The sequence below is a fragment of the Carassius auratus genome, chromosome 13 (assembly GCF_003368295.1).
Source record: "Carassius auratus strain Wakin chromosome 13, ASM336829v1, whole genome shotgun sequence".
Classification (NCBI taxonomy): domain Eukaryota; kingdom Metazoa; phylum Chordata; class Actinopteri; order Cypriniformes; family Cyprinidae; genus Carassius; species Carassius auratus.
The window spans coordinates 13,037,058-13,059,850 of record NC_039255.1 but is presented as its reverse complement, the minus strand read 5'-3'; the positions used below and the strand labels follow the sequence as shown (position 1 = coordinate 13,059,850).

The 22,793-nt window shown below is 40.1% G+C and overlaps 2 protein-coding genes across 2 annotated transcripts; both read right to left on the bottom strand.

Annotated features, from left to right (window-relative positions):
- Positions 1-2,915: 2,915 nt before the first annotated feature.
- Positions 2,916-8,494, bottom strand: LOC113112741 (myozenin-1-like). The gene is made up of 6 exons (XM_026278572.1): positions 8,288-8,494; positions 6,841-6,937; positions 5,188-5,375; positions 4,709-4,964; positions 3,869-4,049; positions 2,916-3,755 (listed from the first exon to the last, which is right to left on the bottom strand). The coding sequence occupies exons 2-6, from the start codon at positions 6,926-6,928 to the stop codon at positions 3,521-3,523; spliced, it is 948 nt and encodes a 315-aa protein (XP_026134357.1). The 5' UTR covers positions 6,929-6,937; positions 8,288-8,494; the 3' UTR covers positions 2,916-3,520.
- Positions 8,495-11,026: 2,532 nt separating this feature from the next.
- LOC113112729 (synaptopodin 2-like protein) lies at positions 11,027-20,728 on the bottom strand. Its single transcript, XM_026278517.1, has 4 exons — positions 20,394-20,728; positions 17,280-17,431; positions 16,421-17,115; positions 11,027-15,034 (listed from the first exon to the last, which is right to left on the bottom strand). The coding sequence occupies exons 1-4, from the start codon at positions 20,493-20,495 to the stop codon at positions 12,465-12,467; spliced, it is 3,519 nt and encodes a 1,172-aa protein (XP_026134302.1). The 5' UTR covers positions 20,496-20,728; the 3' UTR covers positions 11,027-12,464.
- Positions 20,729-22,793: the final 2,065 nt, after the last annotated feature.

Sequence of the window (22,793 nt, the reverse complement as noted above, 5' to 3'; positions counted from 1 at the left end):
TGTGGCTCTGCACTGTTCTGAGACAGGGCGAGTGACACAGAGATGAGTGTAAGAGGAAGTAAAGCTCTTTAGTTGATTGTAACATGCTTTTATTGTGGAACTCACACAAACAGCATTCAAACAGACATAGCAATCGTCGCCCGAGGAAACATGGGGGACATGATGCATCTGAACATTGAGGGTGACACCGTGTTCATGTGGTGTTGGCACTCTCGCGAGGCCAGTATAATCATGGGTTGTGGCTCTGCACTGTTCTGAGACAGGGCGAGTGACACAGTGATGAGTGTAAGAGGCAGTAAAGTTCTTTCGCTGATTGTATACCTGTTTTTATTGTGGAACTCACACAAACAGCATTCAAACAGACAGCAATCGTCGCCCGAAGAAACATGGGGGACATGATGCATTTGAACATTGAGGGTGACACCGTGTTTATGTGGTGTTGGCACTCTCGCGAGGCCAGTAATCATGGGTTGTGGCTCTGCACTGTTCTGAGACAGGGCGAGTGACACAGAGATGAGTGTAAGAGGAAGTAAAGCTCTTTAGTTGATTGTAACATGCTTTTATTGTGGAACTCACACAAACAGCATTCAAACAGACAGCAATCGTCACCCGAAGAAACATGGGGGACATGATGCATCTGAACATTGAGGGTGACACCGTGTTTATGTGGTGTTGGCACTCTCGCGAGGCCAGTATAATCATGGGTTGTGGCTCTGCACTGATCTGAGACAGGGCGAGTGACACAGAGATGAGTGTAAGAGGCAGTAAAGCTCTTTCGCTGATTGTATACCTGCTTTTATTGTGGAACTCACACAAACAGCATTCAAACAGACATAGCAATCGTCGCCCGAAGGAAATGGGGGACATGATGCATATGAACATGGCGCTTGGGGGCGGGGCCTCCCGCTCACTCACTCTTTCACCGTCAGGGAGACGGCTCGTATGGCGCGCTGGCTCTCTCGCGGCGCGGGGTCCTCAACTGACCCTGACGTTTCCTTCCAGGCTCTTACCACTGCTAGTTTCGGCAGAAACGAGCGTCCGGTTCAGAGCGGGGTGCCACTGCGGGTTATTTTAGCTGGTTTCAGAGCCTGGCCCGGTGCATAAGAATCTCGCAGAAGAAGACTGGGGTGAGCGACGGGGTATCACATGGCTCATACTTTGGCGCGCTTTCTGCGTCTCTGAGAATAGCTCCATGACGTCACCAAAGAGGCCGGAGGGAGCAACTGGAACGTTTAGGAGCGGCCTACGGTCCGCGTCTTTCAGGACAGCTAGGGAAGCCATAGGTGCCTGTAAAGATGACCATGAGCTCCGTGAAAAAGCTGAGCAGAGCGCTTAATAGCAATCAGCGCGAGATCAGTTGCCGCGATCCTGATGACGTCAGCGCTACTGTGCCGCCGTTTGCCTGAAACACCTTGAGTATTGCCCTGGTAAAGAGCAGAAGCTGCACTTGCTCTTTCTAGACTGTGGTCCGGACCAAAAGCAGAGGGAGACGAGCACAGGTGTGTGGTAACAGTCTCCTAGACGGGGGGAGGGTTTCCGTCCCGTCCACGTGCGTGATATGGCCTTCGTAGCAGAGTGGGTGCGCGCCGATTGGGGTGCAGCCCACGATTTCACCACGAGCTCTTGCATGCCATCTGGTAGCAGCTCGACTGGAGGAGCCACGAGTCTAGTTACCCATCACAGGCTCGTCATGTGCGTTGCAGGCGAGACTCAGCTCCGAGACGACCTTTCCGAAGACCCTGACGAGCTTCTCCTGGAGGTCTCAGGGCCCTCTTGGTCGGGGCGGTCCCACTGAGAGGCCCAAACCTTTTTCGACGTCGAAGCGACATGGAGTCGTTTTCCTCGCCAGCTCCGAAGAGGACGAAGTTCGCGGAAGCTATAGTCCACCACGCCGACGTCAAACTCGTCTTCGGGCGGGGGAGGGCCCACCAGCGGCTCGCTGGCGGCAGTGGGCCTCATTCCCGCCGTCCTCCGAGCCACTCTGGCTCTGAGGGCGCGCACTGGCAGCTCGGTACACTGGGTTTTTCGCAAGTGTTGTCCGTGTGAGAATCCCAAGCAGGTCACACAGAACTGTTGAAGGTCCGAATCTAGCATTAGCAGCCATCGGATGCGGAGAGGAAAAACAGGGTGAGTAGTCCTCTATTGCAACTTCCACGATGACTTAGATAAGACTTCTAGCGTGAAGAAAGAGATTCTGACGTAATTTTCGCGCCCATGCATTTTATACTGCACGCTTACCCGCCAGTATTTGCATGCTTCGCGTCAATTGGCCAGCTGTCCCCAGCTGGCGTTAGCCAATAAGATTTCAGTGAAAGTGGAGAAGGGAAGAGTTCCCCATATACGTCTTAGCTGACGTAATGTTGAGTTACCGCCTCGAGAGGGAACTGGGCCGTATCCTGGGATGGTTGTTAAACAGGGTTCGTAAGTACTCATGGGAATCGTTCATTTTTGAACGACATCATTGACGATTCCATTAACGACTTTTAGTAAATTTGGGGGAAATTATACTATTCAATGTAACTCTACAAGGAGCCCAGAATATCAAGCGATGTGTGTGTATATATATATATATATATATATATATATATATATATATATATATATATATATATATTCAATTTTATTTAAATAAAGAAACAGTTCTCGGTTATTTTGAGTCAGACATAACAAAATACATGTTCCGTTGATTTGTGAGTCACATTAATTCAGTTACTGCTCCACCTATTGGATTTATTTCATCTGTTTTTATTGTTTTATATATTTATTTTAATGCTTTAAAAAGAACTGTATACTTATGGCTCACTTTATCCTTCCCAATTTAATTATAGTCACAAACGACACAGCTTATTGAAGCGAGACCACAACAAAAACAGAAGTTATCAATTATTTATTAAAGAATGGCCATGTAGCGGTGTGCTGACAGTAGTTTAGAATTTTTATTTTTGAATTTTTGCATTAATGTTTGTGAAGACATGGATATGATTAGTATATTAATATGCATAATGCGCTCATGTTACTTGTAATAATAGTAATTTACTATAGCAGAAACAACAGTATTGTGTAAGATGTTCCACAACATTATAATCATAAATGCATGATGATCATGACTTTAGTTAGCATTTACTCCTGTAAATGACACTAAAATGAAATGCTAAATTGGGACTTAATGGGAGATAAGTGAAAGAAAAAAGAAGTCCATCACTGCAAGTGCTAACATGACATTGTTGCTGAAGGGACATCATGCTCATTTGTTCCCTTCTAAAGTGCAACATGCTGGCAACATAACAAGCGAATCAAAACTTCATTCTCCACCTGACACCTTCATTTAAACTGGTATTCTTCATGCAAAAAATAAATAAATAAATAAAAATCCTCCACCAATGCATGCGTATATCTTTTTTTGTTTTTGTTTAAAGCTCACATTCAGAGGCAGATTTAGATTCAAAGTTACATGTACAGTGAGAGAGGTTTGCCAATCTCCTGATGGATTGTTGCATTGTGACTGTGTGCACAGGTAGATTCACAGGTCGTCAGTCTCGCCATCGAATGGTATAGTATCCAACTCCATGTGAAAGCTGCCTGGTTCACCACTGCCCCCCCAGCCGATAGGTGTGCGGTTGAAGGAGGGTCGTGAACCGATATCATGATGGTACACCACTGCAGGTTCAGGCTCCTCCGTGGCCACCTCGATGTCTGGCAGCTGGAAGGTCATCAGCTGTGAGGCCTTCTCAAAACCCCCATAAGGCAGAGCACTCCTAGAAAGAGATTGACCAATTAAAGGCAAAAAGGAAACAATAGGTCTGGAGAATTACTATTGTTGGATGCAAGGAAAAGATTGTCCAGCCTATACCAAGAAATGCAGCCGCACCTGTTGAAGCACTTATATTTACGCAGCTCTTTTTGAGAGCAGGGTACTGGCATTTGAGCCTTCATTGTGGCTACAAGTTCTTCATTGCCCTTCATAGCCCGTTCCCAAGGGGAAACGTATGTATTCTCATATGCAGCCCTCTTTTTTCCTTTTTCCAAAGCAGCCTTAGAATGTTCCTCACCTATTGAGAAATATAAACTGATTGAAAGTAATTGCATTCCATTAGTAAACGTGTAAGTGTTCCATTAGTTAAAGGCATAATACACCCAAAAATAAAAAATCTGTCTTCTATCATTTACTTCCCCCTCATATCATTCCAAAACCTGTGTGACTGGTTTTGTCCACACAATGAGTAACATTAGAGCAAAAAAAAAAAAAAAAAAAAAAGGTTTGTAATGACATGACAGTTTTAATAGTTTTTGATGTTTTTAAATACACCTATCTACAGTATGTACTGTATGTTTCATTAGTTTTTATTTTTATTTTAGTTTTAATTTCACTTCAGTTGCCAAAGCAACATTTATAATTTTCTATTAGTTTACATTTTTTTATCTAATATGATGTATATATAATTGTTTTAGATTTTTTTAACATTTAGTTTAGTTGAATTTTGCACTTCATTAATTGTGTTTTACAATTAATGGAAATGGCCATAAAATTTACAGCAAAAAAATTACCAGTACTTTTTGTTTGTTTGTTTTGTTTACAATGACGTTTTAGTTTTAGGCAACGATAATAACCCCGTTTAACAAGTTTCATGGTGAGTCTCCATGGCAGTTTCTAGTGTGGGTGAGCAGAGCTGGCTAGTGTATAAAGGTCTCCATCTGGGATCCTACTCACTCCGTGAGGCATCTCCTGACACACCATCCTTCCCCCCTGCTCCTCCTGCCACTCCGGCACCTCCAGCTCCACCAGTGAGCCCACCTGCTTGCAGCCCACCCACTGCTCCCTTTCCATAGCTTCCGGGTTTAGTAGGAGGCACTGGTGCTATGCTGGCCCCACCAGCCTGGCCAGCCATCTGCCCACCAATCACGTGGCCACCAACATCCACCAACATCTGGCCCCCAAGACTGGGCATGAACTTTTGGAGGTTATCCTTTACACAGAGTAACAAAATAACTAGTGGAATATGTTTTTTTTTTTTTTTCAAATGAGCATTTAAATCACGCTTGGAATGTTGCATTTAAATAAGAACTTGGCCAGAATAAAGAATCATAATAGGATGAATGTAGAACACTGAGATTGAGGAATAATGATCATTTAAAGCAAATAATCTGACAACAAATACAGAGATGTCGATAGCTCTTTGCCTGCCTTACCATGGACTCACTACTGAAGAAGTCAGGATTGTTCTCATAGATGAACTTGGCCACACGCAGCTGTCTCATCTTGAACATCTTAGAGCCTTTGTTCTTCATTAGGGATAGTTCCTCCAGCATGATATCCTTGGGTGCCCTGATCTTTTTCCCCAAGTCAAATTCTGAGGCATTGGGCTCTGATTCATACTCTAAAAAACAAAAAGAGTTGTTATTCACTAACATGCCAGTTTTTGTTTATCATTTAATAACAAAATTCTGAGTCTAAATCCTTTACAAAACACCACAAAATGAAGTAGATCAAAAGTATCTGGCAAACTAGTAAATGAAAGGTATATTAAAGAGCGATCAGCATTGTAATACTCTATTCAGTTCACATCTATTTTAACTGTGCATGGTCACTTGGAAAGAAAAAAATAATGTCCCTGATTCTCTAGTATCGTCATTCATATTTATACAGATGTATCTATTTTTCCTGCATTGTAATCATAACAGTAACTAAATAGCTATCAGTCATCCTACCACCCACTGTTTGTGCTGGAAAATCACCCCCAGTTCCTTGGAAATGTTCATAACAGTATTAATACAAACAATAAAATCATTTGAACGATATCAAGTCTATGCAGTAGTCACTGTTTCATCATATTAAAATAATGCTACCTAAAGAAAAACATTTCAACGTATCAGGATTGCAAGAGTCTCTCCATTCTTCCACAACAACAATTTTTCACTCGCATTCAAAAGCATGAAAAAAAAAGAACGTATCAATTAGACTTAATTTCCGCTGGAGACACTAATGTAATGTTCTTTCAGTGTAGTAAATGTCCCAGGATTATAATGATGAAGGGGATGGAGAGATAATAATCAGAGACACGGCTGACATTTCAGCTATGAAATCTACAAGATACATGTTGTTGCTGACATATTACTCCTCATTAAAACATATTAAATCCAAAAGAAACCTTAGTGACAGTCCTCGAAATGAAGATGATGGTCCCAATAAACAGTTGGCACCTGTCAGCAAAGCTAAACAAACACACTTTTTAATTATATGAAAATCTGTTATTTAGTCCCAGACCTTAGTATCATGTTATTCTCAAATTCGACGTTTGTGTGTGTGTGTGTTTGTAAGAAGTCTCCAATGCTCATCAAGGCTGCATTAATTTGATGATACAGTCTATAATGTTATTAAATATTTTTACAGTTTAAAAGCTTAAAGTATATTTTTAAACTAGATTTCTTGTCATGGCAAAGCTGATTTGTCAGCAATCATTACTCCAGTCTTCTCTATGATCTTATGAAAATCATAAGTTGATTTGGTACTTTAGAAACATTTCTTAATGTTATTAATGCTGAAAATAGTTGTACTGCTTAATACTTTTTGTAGAAACTATGAAATATTACCATTTCAAAAGTTTAATTTTAACTAACGTAACTAATTTCTAAAAGATTATGTGACACTGAAGACTGCAAAAAATTCTGGGAAAAATATATAACATATACACACACACACACATTATAATATATATTAAAACAGAAGCTTCAAATTGTACTGCAATTCCCTTTCAGGACATTTTTGAAGCTGTCTAACATGTTTGGAAGTATGGAATGATTACGCAAACATCAAGCATAAAGCTGAAGCTGTGGGTGTTTTACCATCTTGGGTTACGTGTGACAGGTCAGTGATGATCTTGGAGAGTCTTTTCCTCTTGGACGGTGGGGCTGGTGTTCCTGACAGAGGCATGATTCCAGACTGGGAAAACAAATCAGAGTTGATTTGATCAGATACTAAAATGTGTCTCTGCCTTGTCATTTTGCAGTAGTTTGGAGTAGTTTCTAGTTGAAAGTAAATTAACAGGTATTATTTTTGCAAACTCTGAGGAATAATAGAGAAGAACAGTGTAGATATGAACAAGCTCACGTTCCTCAGATTCCAATGACAGATGCATGATGTCAAATATAATTGACTACATTGTTCGAGCATTACTAGTATGAGCCTTACAGAAAAGCAAACTCTGGAATCGCAGAAGAAATGACAAGAAATAAAAATCCTTATGGTTTATAAGGTTGGATCATTCTTACAAATTTTTAATAATTATATATATATATATATATATATATATATATATATATATATATATATATATATATATAATTAATATATATATTAATTAATACTCAAAGTGCTTTTTTTGTATTCAAACATTTTCAAACAAAACTAAATTCACTAATTTCACTTTCCATCCTAAAGTATTTTATACATTTCCTACAAAAAAAAAAAAACTAATTTGTTAATGGCATCCTTCTCCAAGAAGTGACATAATTTTGGTGGGACATCAACAGCACAGACATCAATATATAGCAACCAAGCAACTATTTAATGCATATGAATTGTTTGATTTTGTGCAGTTTTTTTTCACTTTTAAAGTCTGGACATGGAGGTCCAGGTAAAGTGCAATTTAGGCCTGTCTTTTAATTTTTTTAATTAACTTTCCAGCACACGGTGTATCTGCTATTTTTTAAGGCTCTGTTAATGGCAAACACTGCATCGACTTGACTGTAACTCAATAAGGTATGGCTATTTTTAAAGCAAGGCCTTTTAGTGGCGAGTCGTGGCATTGGTCTTTATTGTCAGACACTCAGGATTGGTCACAAACACACACATAAACACATGTACACTGTTACTTAATGCTTTGTAGAAATAGGAAATCTCTCTCAAACTGAAACAACACCATGGACTGACGTGTGGTGAGACTCCACACTGTAAAATAACCACAAGCTAGGGTCCACCGGGCTTCAGTTCCTGCAGCTGGACAGCACAGGCTTTGCATTCCACATAAAATCATCAGCCAGGTTGGGTGGGAGTGTTTAGCACATTCCACTTTCTCGCAGCAAAAATGCACTGGAGTATTCAAACATGAATATTACAATCAGTCCAAACTTAAATAAGAATGTGCCATCAGTGCTTGCAAACTTTAAGACAGGGTTTCACACCAGCAACAGGATTTCTGCTGGTTCTGTTTTCATTGCCTTCATGCAGCTGTTAGTTAAGCAGTGTGTGCGATTAGTAAAGTAACAGAACAAAATCACATAATCCACTTACCAAGGCTCTAGACTGCTTACGGGAAGTGGTCTCAAAGGTACAGTGAAAATAGGAAAAGGTTTATTGCTAAGAAGTTTACCAATTCCAGAGTACCTTTGACCTGCGGCTGGACCAAGAACCCAAGGCGTGCAAAATCCAGTCGGGACTTGGATGGCAGATCTTCATGGGTGAGGGAGAGACGGGGTATGAAAGGGGAGGTAGGGGTGGGGGGGGGTGCATTTGGTCTGCACAGCACTTTGCTGATGGGAATATAAAGAGACTAATATCTTTATTGCAGATGCTTCATTGGCTAAATATAGCGGAGAAGGAGAGAGACCGGGTGATTGCAAATAGTTATCAAATAGCTTGACAGGGCAAAAGGGCAGTGGTAGATTTGCACTTTTTCTTCTTTCGTTAATCACCTTCAACTTGTGATAGGATTTGCACTTTTTAAATCCAGCAGTTGGCCCTGAAACTGTGCTAAATTTATTTTTATGATAATGATTTAAGCATTCATAGAGGTCAGTGCTGGACAGGGCAGCCCATGTTACACTTATATGACACGGTTCTAAATAGCTGTGGTGTGAATGAGAAAATTATTGGCAAAGTCTCTCAAGTTTGATGTAGCTGCTTGGGTCGAGAGTTATGCTTTGTAATCAAACAAGGAATTTTACTTTACTGTTTATATATATATATATCTATATAATCTATCTATCTATCTATCTATCTATATATATATATATATATATAGATAGATAGATAGATAGATAGATAGATAGATAGATAGATAGATATAGACAGATATACACACAGATAACACGCACACAATCATTCAGTACAGTAAAATTCCTATGAATAATATAATTCTCTTTAATTACTCCATACATTCTCTACTAGTGAAGAAGTATAATTTCAGTTGACATTTTCTCACCTTTCTCAGAGACAATGCTTATTATATCGCTTTTCTCACCTACATCATTTCCACCATATGAACCCGAGAACTCGTCAGATTCTCTCTATCTTTGTTAATTCAGGAAGGTTCCACTCATAAATGGAATCTAAGTAGAGAAAGTGTGGAGCAGCCATAAAAAGTGCCTGAACATTATCAGCCCTCAATATATAGGAATACAGCAAATGCTTGAGAAAGGTGCCAGTTTCAGTTGTAGTAGACTCATGTAAATGGCATTTATTGTGATTTGAAATTATAATAATTGTAAAGGAAACATCTGCAGGTGTGTGTGTGCGTACAGGTTTGTCGTTTATAGGATAGTTTATAGGACCAACCAGCATTTCCCCTGAGGGGAAAGAAATTATAAAAAATATTAAATCTTTATCTAAAAACAAAAAGATCGGGGTAGATTTAGTTTTAGTGGAGAGAAAATGTTGTTAGATCAGTATAAAAAAAATTATAGTAAACTATTAAAGTTTCATAAATAAATAAAAATAACCTGAAATATACTGTCACATTTCCCTACTTAGCCTTTTTTCTATTCTGAAAAGTGGGACATAAGCGCCACCATGTGGTGATTATCTTTCTCACCCCATAAATTCTGTTTTTATTCTTTCTAAAAGGAACACTTTGACACTGCTAATTCATTTTTTCAAATGTTAGAGTGTGTCACTGAGTTTTCCCATCTTAATCAGAGTAATTCAATGACCTTTCTTCATTTGTAAAAAGTAATTCAGACATTTGGTTTGAATGTGCATTCACGTGAGACATCATTACATGCAGTAGTTTGTCACTTGCCTTGAGACAGAGACATTGTGTGAAATTTCAAGCATGTTTTATTGAAACTATTCGTGGCATTAGAAATACAAGACACTTTTAGTTAGAATTACTTAGGTCCTAAAATTCAGCTGAGCACAAACAAAAACACCAGAGACATTAAAGACAGTAGATTTTTACCAAGACACATCGATCTAATGATTTGTACAACAGCCAAAATTAAGAGCACTGAACAATGTAAAGCTTTAAAATAAAATAAAATAATTGAGATTAACTGGAAAGCCAAACAAAATTGTGGATATACTCCATATCAACTCCTTATTCAATTTCTAAATATAATAAAAAAATGAGTCCTGAAATATTCTCACCTGCCGTTTCTACAATTAATATTTATTCATTCTCTCTCTATATTTAATACACATTGCTATAAACCGTTTTTCTTCCTTGAACCTCAATCTATTGTTCCCGTAATGTTAAAAGCCCTAGAAGACACTGCCATGGTTCTTGAGGACTTTGGGAACACAATCCGAAAACAAACCATCCTCGAAATGATCGGCCTCATTGCCGCACATGCCATTCAAATATTTCATGTTGCTATGAGTATTCTGACTAATTCCAGTAAATCCAGTTTGGCTAATTAACCTTCGGATAATCCTGAACAGTGCTAGCTTTGCACTTTGTGTCTTCATGAGACAGATTTGCTTCAGTGCTCAGATAGCCTACATGTCTTTTTCTAGGACTGTCTCCAACATTGTACCTTTCCAACACTTACTGATTTGACCACTTAAATATGTTTCTATAAAAAATAAAAACTCAAGTTTTCATTAATGTCATCCGTTTAATATATCAATAGACAGATATAAGGCCAAAAATCGAGTCAGAGCACATTTTTAGGAACAAACCTAGTACCCTGTTTACTTTTCTCCTACAAATAGGCTGTGACCCTTATGCACCTGTTCAGCCCGGGCTCTGCCAGGAGATATCATTTCTGATTGACCTAAGAGCATAAGAGCAAAACAAAGCCTCAGCTTGTCTTTTTTTTTTTTTTTTTTTTAGGTATTTTTCCATGCTTTTATATGTCAAGCAGATCAAGCTTTTGACCAAAGATATGCAAAGAGACCATATTTTAGTATTTGAAGAATTTCTTTTTTTTTTTATATCGATCCAATTCATGTAAAATGTTTTGTCATAATGTTTTTTTTATCCCTATAAAATTGGGAACACTGCACTGCACAAACACATAGTCTAGCAATCACTGACAAATAAATACTCTGTGACACATGCCTATCCACAGCTATACAATATTACCGGTATATGCTGGATTTAAAGTCAACATGAATTGACATTTGCAACCCTTTTTTACTTCCTTAATGCGACTCTATGTGTTTGGGCACACTTGGCTAATATATACCCATTCTGGTTCTAATATATGAATGAAATAAGATATGTAATGAGAAAAAAAAAATATGACGCATCTTGATGTTTTCCATTAGGAAATGACTGAATTAAAAAAAATTGTTAAAATAAATAAAAACCTGGCCATCAACCTACATACTACTAGGGAGCCAGACCTAATGTTAGGGTGCTTTCACACTAGGTTCAGTTGCCTGGTCCGAATCAGAGCTCGATTGCTACCCCCTCGCTGCGCTTGTTTGTTTGTTTTTTTTTTTTTTTTTTTTTATAGTTCCGAACCATGGTACGTTTGTGAAAAATGAATGGAGTCTTGCTCGTTTTGTTGCACCTGCACCAAAAGTGCTAGTGTGAAAGCCCCCTGCTAAAACAATGACCAAGTAGCTATTTGACTATTGATTAACATCATCTAAGTGACATCAGGAGAGCCAGTTCAGAGGTAGAGAAGCTACACTTTGATTGATGTTTACGAAGCCAAACCATGTTTTTCTTTGGAATAGCATAGATAAATTATACGCAATTGTTCACATGAATGTGAACGTGCACTGAGAAATTAAAGAGTGAATAGATTTTGTTGACAATACTGAAGCTTTTAAACATATTGATGAACATTTAGCAGACATTCTGAATTTTTCAGCTTGGAAAGTTTTGATTTGACAAATATCTCAGAAAGCACACATTCTTCACTTCATCTGGAAAGCTGTGTACAGACATCTGATAGACGGCTTTAAGATGTCAGTTTTACATACATTTGAAATCCTAAACATCTTAAAGACATTTTCTTAATGTCTATTTGACATCTGATAGGAAACGTCCAAGATGTCTTGAAGACGAGCAAACGCTCTAAAAAATACGTCTTGCAGATATAAATTCAGACGTCAAATGGACCTCTCCGTGATGTACATGTGCTATCAGGGATACTCCACATTATATTTAATCTGAAATGGACAATATAATATCTTTGTATCTTCAAGTTATATTAAGTCATATTTGAAACATGTGAATTTTGAGACTGCAACAGAAGCAGATGGTTCAGCTTCTTCCACATGTAAAGTAACGTTATCAGTGAGGAAGTGTTCCAGGCCTCCAGACGCGGGGCTGAATACCCCCACGTGTTGCAATAAAGCGAGGTTTGGGAACTTGGATAGGGGACTTTAAGGGGTGTGGTTTTAGGGAACTTAACTCAGGGGCACTCTTAAACTGTTTGGCAGCTTGAAGCCCAGAGAAACTTAGGTTTGACATACTCGACATGGGAGCTGGGGGCGAGTACGGCATGGGGTGAGGGATGGGCACAGCTGAAATTTTAGGGAGCTCTGGGAGGCCTGGGGCTCGTGAAGGAGCTGGAGTTGATTCAGGTACAGGTTCAGGTAGAGGGGACGTCATGTCAGAACGAGAGATGTGCTCTCCAAGTGTGGTGTGTGAGCGTGGTACAATCACTATGGGGTTGAGAGTTGGTGCCGACATCGGGGTGGGAGTGGAGAATCGTTTGATTTCATACACACGTGCCGCCTTCACTGGGATCTGCTTGGGTGGCGTCAGAGTGTGGCCCTCCCTTTGTTGCCTCTGATAGGAGGAGACTGAAGACTGTGTGCTAGTGCCACCACCAAAACTAAACATTGCAGGGTTCAGTTGGTAAGGCTGCCTTCTCATGAAGTCCAAGGCTTTGATACCTTCTTTTGGGACACCATAACCACTCTTACTTCCTGTGGAACTTCGCTCAGACACCTTGACACCCCCACGCTGCACCCCAATAGGACAGGATGGAGACAGCAAGGGGTTGTAACCTATCGGTGGAGGAGCACGAACATTTGGGGAATACTTCCATTGGGATGGGTTTGGCGAGGTTTTTTGTGGTTCAATCAGGTCTATGACAGATTGGGGTTGTTGGGGTTGTAGAGGTGCAGGCTGCAGATATGGAGAGTTTACAACCAATGAATCCATGCGAGACTGTCTACGAGCAAACAACTCTGCACCTTTTCCCTCAGCCTGAGGGATCTGAGACATTTCTGGGATGATTCTTGGCTTAGGGGCAACAGGTGGTGGCACCCTTGTCCTATTGTCATCAATGTTGTGAGTAATATTTTCTGGTTCAGAATATCCATGCCTGGGTCTTTCGTCGAAATTCTGCACCATAGACAATAATTCAGGGTTTGGTGAGTTTTTCTTGCTTTCAGGAATCTTAAACATTGGCTTGTGGGTACTACGGCGGCGGGCCTCTTGAAGAATGCCAGTGCGGCTATGGGTGGCAGAGGATTTTTCACGATAGTCTACAGGTGACGGCAGAGTTACAGCTGAGGGGGGGTCAGAAGCTGCAGGGGTCAAAGTAGAAGAGGGTTGGGCTGGTATTACTATGGCCCGAGAAGAAACAGGAGCCATAACAGGAGCCACAGTGGTCATTGTGTTGTCAACAGAGAATGCTGGAAGAGCAGTGGTTTCAGCTTCTACAGAAAATGTAGGTTCTTGGGTTTGAACTATGGGAGGTGGCACTGATGCAACCTGGAAGTTTTCCACTGAGGAGCAGTAAAGAGCAGGTTGAGAATATGATTCCACGGATACAGAAGCAGGTGGAGGAACAGACTTTCCAAGTATAAAGGCCTGTGTGGGTAACTTTTCAGTAGGGACATCAGCACTCATTTGACTCATTGTGAATTGGCTAACAAAGGAGGCAGGGTTGACACCCATGGCATGCTCTTCTGATGCTGCAGGGAATGAAGGTGCAATCACAGCCACTGAAACGGGTCTGGGTGCCTTCTTACTGACTGCAGGGCGAAACACAACAGGAGCAGTGGCTGCCCTATTGGTAACACAGCCTGGGGCAAAAGGTCGGGCAGTTCTGTTTAACACAGAGCTGGTAGGAAGTTCTGCTAGAGGAGCTGGTTGTGGAGGCATCACAGTTTCTGTGGGCAACACAGCGGAGACTGGTGCCATTATGTTTGAAGTATCTCCATTAACCATGACAGGGACAGTGAGAGATGTGCTCATCTGTGCTATTTTTTGTGTCTCTGCTGGTGGAACCTCATGATGTAGAGTTTTTGAAGGTCTGGCAGGTTTTGGAGCAACTGGTGGTGGCTGGACATTAGGCTGTGCCAATGGGTCTGGTTGTGGTTGAAGTGTCTGTAGTTGGGGAAGTGCTTGCTTCTCTTTCAGTGCAATGCCCAGCATTTGGCTTTGTAAGTCTTCTTGCGCAGCTTCCATTTTCTTTGCATGTTCCTCAGCCCTTCTCCTCTGCTGCTCAAACAACTGTGCCCCCTTCCCAGATGTATCACTCAGACCAGGACTCAGAGCACCACCCTCTCCTTCCTGACCTCTGGAAGCAGATCTTTTCTCCAGCATCTCAAGGTAGTCACTGTCCCATGTGGGGTCTGGCGCAGAAGAGAAACCTTCCTCATCAAATTCTGATTCACTGCCAGGAAATATGCTATCCTCCTCTTGAGAGTCCTGCCTCATGTCCTCGTCAACACTTCCAAAGCTGGTCAGTGTGTATTTCTTGGAGCGTTGCCGGCGCTTTTTAAACATCAAAACACCCTTTGAATGAGGGTTTGGTGCATCTGTCAGTAGAGAGGCAATGGTGCGGCACTTGGACCGAGCCTCTTTCACCTGCTTGTCTATGATCGTATCTCCACGGTTCAATTCTGCATAACATAAAGAAAGAATTGAGTTAAGAATTTGTGTTTATTTGCTTTTAAACTATACACTGTATGTCGGTCAGAAATAGAGTTTAATAAAGCCAACATTGCTCTTCTGACTCATTAGGCTTGTAAAATTGTGCAAAAAAATTTGCAAAATGCACTTGCTAAACGCAACCCCTCCATTAACATATTATAGATAAAGAATTCATAAAAGGCTAGATAAGATTGACCAGATTTTCATATGGTATTGCAAAGTCATGTGTCAAAGACCATATTCAAACAAACAAAAGTTTTCATAGCATAACCCAATAAAATTGTAATCAAAGCATTTTGCAACAGGGACCACTCATTATATGTATTCTATAACAATTAGAGAAAAAGAGCATAATCATTTTTCTGCCAAGTTGATTTCTCTACCATGAGGAGATTCGTTATTTACTAGTGCTTAATTGTGGTCCTTAAAGAAGAGCTTGATAATATTTAAAATCCAGATTAGGTTTGTCATAAGATTTATTTATGCTAGAGCTTGAAATTTCAAATAGCTGTGGCTCTGAAGATGCTTGTACACTTTATAAAAAGTGGAACTTTGGCACATAACCCTAAGTCTCACTTCTAAACTATTCTTAAACCTAATCATTTTTACAACAAGGAAAGTAGCTTTACCACTTAAAATGTAATATCACTAGAATTAATTTTATGAATTAATGTGAATTATGCAGTGTATCCATCTGTTGAATATAATGCATATTTAATAGTAATATTCCATTAATAGTACATTTGATTCCACAGCATGTAATCTGGCCATAAACACAGATGTCAATGTGTTGTTTATCACCTGATTTGGGATCAACAATCACACATTCTGCAGCTGTGATCCAGGATCGGTGCGATACCAGTGCAATAAAGTGTCTAGGCGCTGGAATGTTAAACATGTGTAACTAATTGTATGCATCTCATTTCATGAACACTAACTGGGCTTCTGAAGTATGATAATTTGTTTGGCACTAATGACATTTAAGTGACTCTAAATTCCAGCCAGATGCTTCTGTACAGGTCTGAAAACAATATGGAGAATACTGACAATACTCTCCAATATTTCAGCTGATCTAGGTGGAGAGAATGAGCGCAGGCCTGTAAGGAGCACTGTCACCTGATATAAGCTAGCAGCTGGAGATGCTTATGCCAGCTCATGCAAAGCAGTGCTCAGGTTATCAACCCTGTGAGCCTCAAGACAAATATAGACACTGGTGCAGGCTGAAAGACTCATGACCGGCCCTCATCTCTTCAAGGTTTAACATGCAGCCGATCACAAGCTGTGACTTTAAGAAGGTGTTGACCACAGTATTTGAAGACAGTCAAACATAAGAGCAATGATCTGCATATACTCACTTGCTTGTTTTGCTTTATCCATGTATGTTAATATGAGTTCCTCATCCACTGGATTGTCAACTGGCCCGACCATGGGCACCAACTGAGTATGAGAGCTTAGCATCAGAGCTTCTTTGGCTCTCTCTGGAGAAACAAGTGGGGGGACATTTCTGGGCTCCTGGAACCCACTGTCCTCTTCCATTAGCCCTTCTCGTGGGTTCTGGTCATCCGTCTCAGTGGAGGTCTGAGAGGACCAGGCTCCATCCGGAGGGGGTTGGTAAATCACCTCTCTGCGTGCAACACCAGGCATTGCATCTTCTCTTTCTTTAGGCCCCAAAAGATTGTACACTTGCGCATCCGAGGCACTGTCATACCCACTCATTTCTGAAGTCTCTGCTCCCTCCGGTGAGGCTCGACCGGCCTTGCCAGGTGAATTGCTGGGACTACGTCGTTTCTGTTTGCGTTGTCTCTCATGAGCAGCCACGTCTGCATCACTGTCTGTTTCTCCGTAGTAGGCCTCACTGCCCGGCGGCGAAGTCAATCCACTGCGTCCGGTCGGGGACATCAGGGATCCGCGGTGGATGTGCCGTACACTGGACTGGTGAGGTCGGGAGCTGGATGGGGACAGGGCCCTAATGGCAGCACGGTACTCTTTATCAATGCGGGGAGAAGGAGCTCGAGCAACCAGAACCACTGACTGGAAGCCAGCCGGTGTCCTGATAAACATTAAAGAAGGCAAAATAGCACAGGAGTGGTCAGAAACAGTAACTCACAACAGCACTGGCTCGGAGATATAACTACAGTTAATACAGTCACCTACTTTCAGCTCCCATTTGAGGTAAGGACACACATTATCACTGCAAATTAAAGGATGGTTTACCTCCTAACCCGGATGTGTAGCGTTCCTGGCATGCTGTCGATCAGGTTCATGGCCTGGGCATGTGACAGACTCCCACAGGAATTTTCATTGATGGATACCAGCTCATCTCCCTCACGCAGTCCGGCACGACATGCTTTACTTCGCTTGCGCACCTACAGGATAAATGTTGCAGTTGATAATTGATGCATAGATCAAAAAGTCTTTTAAAATGGCCTTGACTATTTTCCATAGATTAGACACAGACTAAGGCATTGATATCACATTTCAGATCCTTCCCATCTTTAAAAGTAGATCTGCACAGAATCATAATCACATATGAGTAAACATTAACTCTATATCCATCCTTGCATTCTCCAAACCACTTGTCTTATGTACCGTAAGTGTCTCCTATAGTTCACGTTTAGTCTCTCTAAATCACCTATCCTGCACGTCTTCAGATTATAAAGGAAACCATAGCACACACTCCAACCAGGTGAGCCAGGGACCATCTCCATCTGAGGCGACAGTGTTACCCATTGAACCAACATAGTTGCATATCCATGAACTCCGTATGAAATATATAAACAAGCTACAGGTCGTCCAAAATGCAGCAACTAGAGTCCTTACCAGATCTAGAAAATATGATCATATTACCCCAATTCTTCAGTCTCTGCACTGGCTACCTATTAAGTTTCCTATCAGTTACAATGTATTATCACTTACCTATAAGGCCCTAAATAGTTTTCTACAATGCTACAATCCATCACGCTCCCTAAGGTCACAAAATGCTGGACTTTTGGTAGTTCCTAGGATAGCAAAGTCCACTAAAGGAGGTAGAGCTTTTCCACATTTGGCTCCCAAACTCTGGAATATCCTGATAATGTTCGGGGTTCAGACACACTCTCTCTGTTTAAATCTAGATTATAAACACATCTCTTTCGCCAAGCATTCAAATAATGCATCCCTTAATTTTAGTCTTTAAATTCTCATAATTTTGGACTGCAATTATATCTGATCAAAAGTGCATTATTATCATTTAGCTTGGCTTAAACTACTTAATTTTACCTGGTTGGAACAGCAGCTTCGCTAATTATGTCTCAATTTGTTTCTCTGTTTTGCCTAACTAGGATTTACACAAGCTCCAGTCTGGATCCAGAACACCTGAGAAGAGATGATGCTCACCCTCAGAAGACCTCAGATGATGCTAACCCTGAATCAACAACAGAACTACCAAATTTAACTATAAGGGTTATTGCATCATATAATAATTGCGGTTAATAGTGTTCATAGTCTGTTTGACTATGTCTTTAATTAATCTGTCATATGCTCACAAACTGACAGTCACCACTGATAAGCTACTACTAAATATTGTAGAAACTTCATTTAAAATAAGTTGCTTTGGAATGATTTGTATCATAAAAAGCACTATACAAATAAACTTGAACTGAATTGAATATATTCAAAATATAGCCTCGTTCTTAAACAATTAACACATCTGCTAAAATCAGATGGGATCGGTCAGCAAAAATGTGCAACATTGTTTACAATACTCAAACTGTCAAATAATTTTATCCTAATATTTTCATTACGATAAATTAAATAAAGAAAAATAAAAACACCCAGTAGGCTGGCAGACAGTTAAAAGATGCTGCCCATGCGCCAGTGTTAGTGTTGTTTATCAACTGGAGCATGGCATTGCTCAAACCCCTGTCCTGTCCGTCATCTTACCCAGCACAGGAGGACAGGCTCTGATTTCACTGGTTTTGTTCACACTGACAGGTTCACGCCTTACTGAGGATGCAATAATCAGTCTATAAATACTTACTTTTAAATAGACCGTGAGATGAGTTAATGAAATGTAACATTCTCTGCTTTTTAATTCTGTGTAAAAGCTAATGCAGTCACTATACGATTAAAAGGACATTTTATAGTCTGGGTGCTCCTTTGGTCTTTGATTGAGCATTAGAGACTAAAACATGGCACATGGTCAGTGATCTGGAGATTCTAATACTGTACTTGGTTTTTAGGATACCGCTGTAAATGCAAAGGTTATATTCAGGACCAAGTGGTGAACTGGGATCTGTAAGCTTCCCTGTCACTGAACCACATCTTGATATGGGAGAGTGTCCATTCCATTAGTTTAATCTAATTCACCTTTGATGACAAGCATCTAGCTACCAATAAAAATCAACACTCCTCCTGACAGCCAAGATTAGTGGATGCGTCAAACCAGCCTGATCTTATAACATTAGATAGATAGAAAACAGTCCATAATACTCCATTACCAATGGTTTAGGTATCAGTTTAGGTGTCAGATTAAAGTAAAATACATAACCAGGGCCATTTTTATTTCCCAAAACATTACAAATATCCATGACAACAACATGACCTTGAACCAGAATAAGCAACTTTATCATTAGTTGATGAATGCATTAAATACAGGCATTGTATCCTGTGTATAGAAAACACAGTAGATGATTCCACTTGTTATTAAATATGACCTGAATCCTCAAAGGCTACGGTAAGTCATAAACTACAGTAACACGGTGTGTGTTAGAGAATAAAGAGCATACATCTATAATATAGAACAGGCTCACGATCAACTATTAAACAAGTAATTACAAAATGACAGTAGAAACCAGTATCAAATAATTATATGTAGTATAAAAACACCTTGTTTCCTAATAGTAAGTTAGATATAACATTTTTTGATTAACTTCTCATTAACTACTAGAGCCATAAACAGCAAATACTTTAGTTCCTCTTCGTTTTACATACAAAGTGTAATTCTGCAAGCTTGGCTTGTAACTGGTAATCTACTCTTGCATTGTTATTACAAAATGTACAATTAATGCACATTAGCTATATAAGACTCAAAGGTTAAGGGGGTTAATGTTCAGTTCAAATGGTTCTTGAAAGGTCACTGCTCTATGAATCATTTGGCTTTTTTGGTGGAGGATCAGTTCCACACCACACTTCAGTGCAGGGGCCTGTGCTTCTGGTGTCCATTACATCTGCAGGCAGCTCTAAACATCTTAAGTTTCTTTAGAACTAAAGAATGGTGGGCTGAAATAACACTAAATGACTTAAAGTCGGGTACAGTACTGTCATTGTTGTGTTTCCCGGCAATCATACCTTGGCCACCTGCAGAGGCTTCTGGTGCTCGATTCCTCCCTGTAGTCTGAAGCCCCATGGTGCTCCTCCGGACAGGGTGATGATAACCTCCTCAGCCACCATGCTGCGTCTGTGCTTGTTTCTTTGATTCTGTTTGTTGGCCTGGGGGCCCTTAGTACATACGGCCCATGTTATTTCAGGGCCCCCTTAGAGAAGCCAACTACTACTGCAACTACGTCCTAGGGTTCCTTCTAGTTGCTCTTGCACGAACACGACTGCACGCGGAACCCCTCCCATACCCTGAGCTGGATGCTGGTGATAGGGGCGCAGCCATAAAGGAAGCTATAATAGAAGGGAAAGAGAAAATATACCCAGCGTCTCCCTGTGCAGTGGAATCTGGTGTTGGATGAAGGTAGAAGCTAGTTTACCACAGCTGTGCTGTCACTCACAACACTGGCTTAAAGGGAGGGGGGTACATTACTGATGTAAAAATAGCCCTTTGCCTCTCTTGCTCAGCGGTCAAGCTTTTTGACAAATTCAGAACAGCAGCAAGTAGATTAAAGTCTGAAATTGAAAGAAATTAGTTATTTTACTTATGTTTACAATCTCTCTAAGAAAAAGTAGCGCATAATATTTAATGCAATCTTTTGAGTAAATGGTGGTCAAGGAATTCGATTACTGTGGATTGAGGTTTTCCTATGTTTTATATTATAACAATCAGGACCTTCTAATAATGTGGGATGAATCACAGAGCTAGTTTGTTTTCCCATTGCGTCTGTAAACATATTGACAACAGACCTGTCCAGTTGGCGTCCAAACTGGGACACTTGGCCAATCAATTTTTCTTTAGGCATGCACGCACATGCCTGACCCGAGTAGGAAATTAAATGAGACTTAGTGACACTTTACATACAGGATTTAGACATTGATCACCAGCAGAAAAAGACCAGACATTTCGGTACTCATCAAAGAATCCTGAAAACAATGTATGTTACATACAAAATACTAACACAGCACAATTGTTAACAACATTGATAAAAATAAGAAATGTTTCTTGAGCACTAAATCAGCATATTATGATGATTTCTGAAGGATAATAACTGAAGAAAATTCACCTTTGGCATCACAGGAATAGGTCACATCTTAAAATATAAAAAAATATAAAACAGTTGTTTTAAACTAGTATTAACATTTTTACTGTATATTTGATCAAATAAATTGCGGCATTAGTGAGCATAAAAATGCTGGTAGACAGCTATGATTCTGATCAATGAGAACTACTCCGAGAACATTGCTTTAATGCAGTTAATAAATAAGACGTTGCTCTGTTTAATGCCCTAGACCAATGAACCCTAAAAAGCTTCAAGCAGGTACAGTAGCCTATGGGGGCGCTACTAGTGCAAGCTCAATATCGTGCATCCTTTTTTTCTGAAATATCAAAATTCATAAGTCAAGCATGCAACTGCAAAGTCCACGCATTTGCGTTCCTCTTCACTTCAAATGCACGCTGAGCAGGAGAGCAAAGACAGTGATGTTGAAACGTTTTATTGAACACTTCCAAATGCTTCAATAACAACAAATCCATGGTTTGACAACATTCAAACAAACACTTGATAGATTTCAATTCATAGTTTTATTAATTATATGGTCATGCAAAAATCCAGCATCCAATTCAAACCTCATAATATACGCATATGTAGTCCCAACAATGCAAAAAACTAACAAGAATGGAGAAACAGATCAAGCTAAAGCTTTGTTAATCTCTTTCAGTCCATTTCTTTACAAAATTAGCTTTTGATTTTAGCATTGGAAACCATATCTCAGAGCCACACTTCATTTACCTCGAAGATGCAGGTAATATAATACATAATTCAATTCTAATCAACACAGACAGTGAAAATTATTACCAGAAAGTTACACATGCATATCTTCCTCCTTCTGAACTGCATAATATGGTTTGGCTGTGGAAGTTATTTAGTTCAGGAATTATTCACTTCGCATACAAAGGCGTTTGTGTCCATCTAACAGTCATAAGAAATACAAGAACTAATGAACTCCTGCATCTGGAAACAACTCTTAATCATTTACATATATATTTTTTTTGTTTATGTATGTGTGACTGACTAAGCTGCACTTTTTTTTAAACAAGGACACTCATATCAGACAGGACGCACTATGAGTGACAGAAGTGGCCAGAGACTAGGGCTGAACACACTACAGCAGGGGCAACAGAGCACAGAATGAAAGTATGCCAGACGGTTTCATCTGTGGACAAGTGAACTCACTAACAAGATGTCTTAGGGTAGGAGTACTCTCTTTCCTCCCTTTTTTTTTTTTTTTTTAAATATATAGAGTTGGGTGCAATGTTTTTCCCAACTTTAAAAAAGGTAAAACATCACAAGAAATGGCTTAGCACAGAGT

What these genes read in the sequence shown, in the direction of transcription:
- LOC113112741 (XM_026278572.1), bottom strand. Translation starts at nt 6,928, where the DNA reads ATGCCTCTGTCAGGAACACCAGCCCCACCGTCCAAGAGGAAAAGACTC. An exon ending in TCTTCAGTAGTGAGTCCATG is followed by an intron (nt 4,965 to 5,187) that starts GTAAGGCAGGCA and finishes CTCTGTGTAAAG; the next exon opens with GATAACCTCCAAAAGTTCAT. An exon ending in AAATATAAGTGCTTCAACAG is followed by an intron (nt 3,756 to 3,868) that starts GTGCGGCTGCAT and finishes ATCTCTTTCTAG; the next exon opens with GAGTGCTCTGCCTTATGGGG.
- LOC113112729 (XM_026278517.1), bottom strand. Translation starts at nt 20,495, where the DNA reads ATGGTGGCTGAGGAGGTTATCATCACCCTGTCCGGAGGAGCACCATGG. An exon ending in AGCCTCTGCAGGTGGCCAAG is followed by an intron (nt 17,432 to 20,393) that starts GTATGATTGCCG and finishes TTTATCCTGTAG; the next exon opens with GTGCGCAAGCGAAGTAAAGC. An exon ending in CTACACATCCGGGTTAGGAG is followed by an intron (nt 17,116 to 17,279) that starts GTAAACCATCCT and finishes AATGTTTATCAG; the next exon opens with GACACCGGCTGGCTTCCAGT.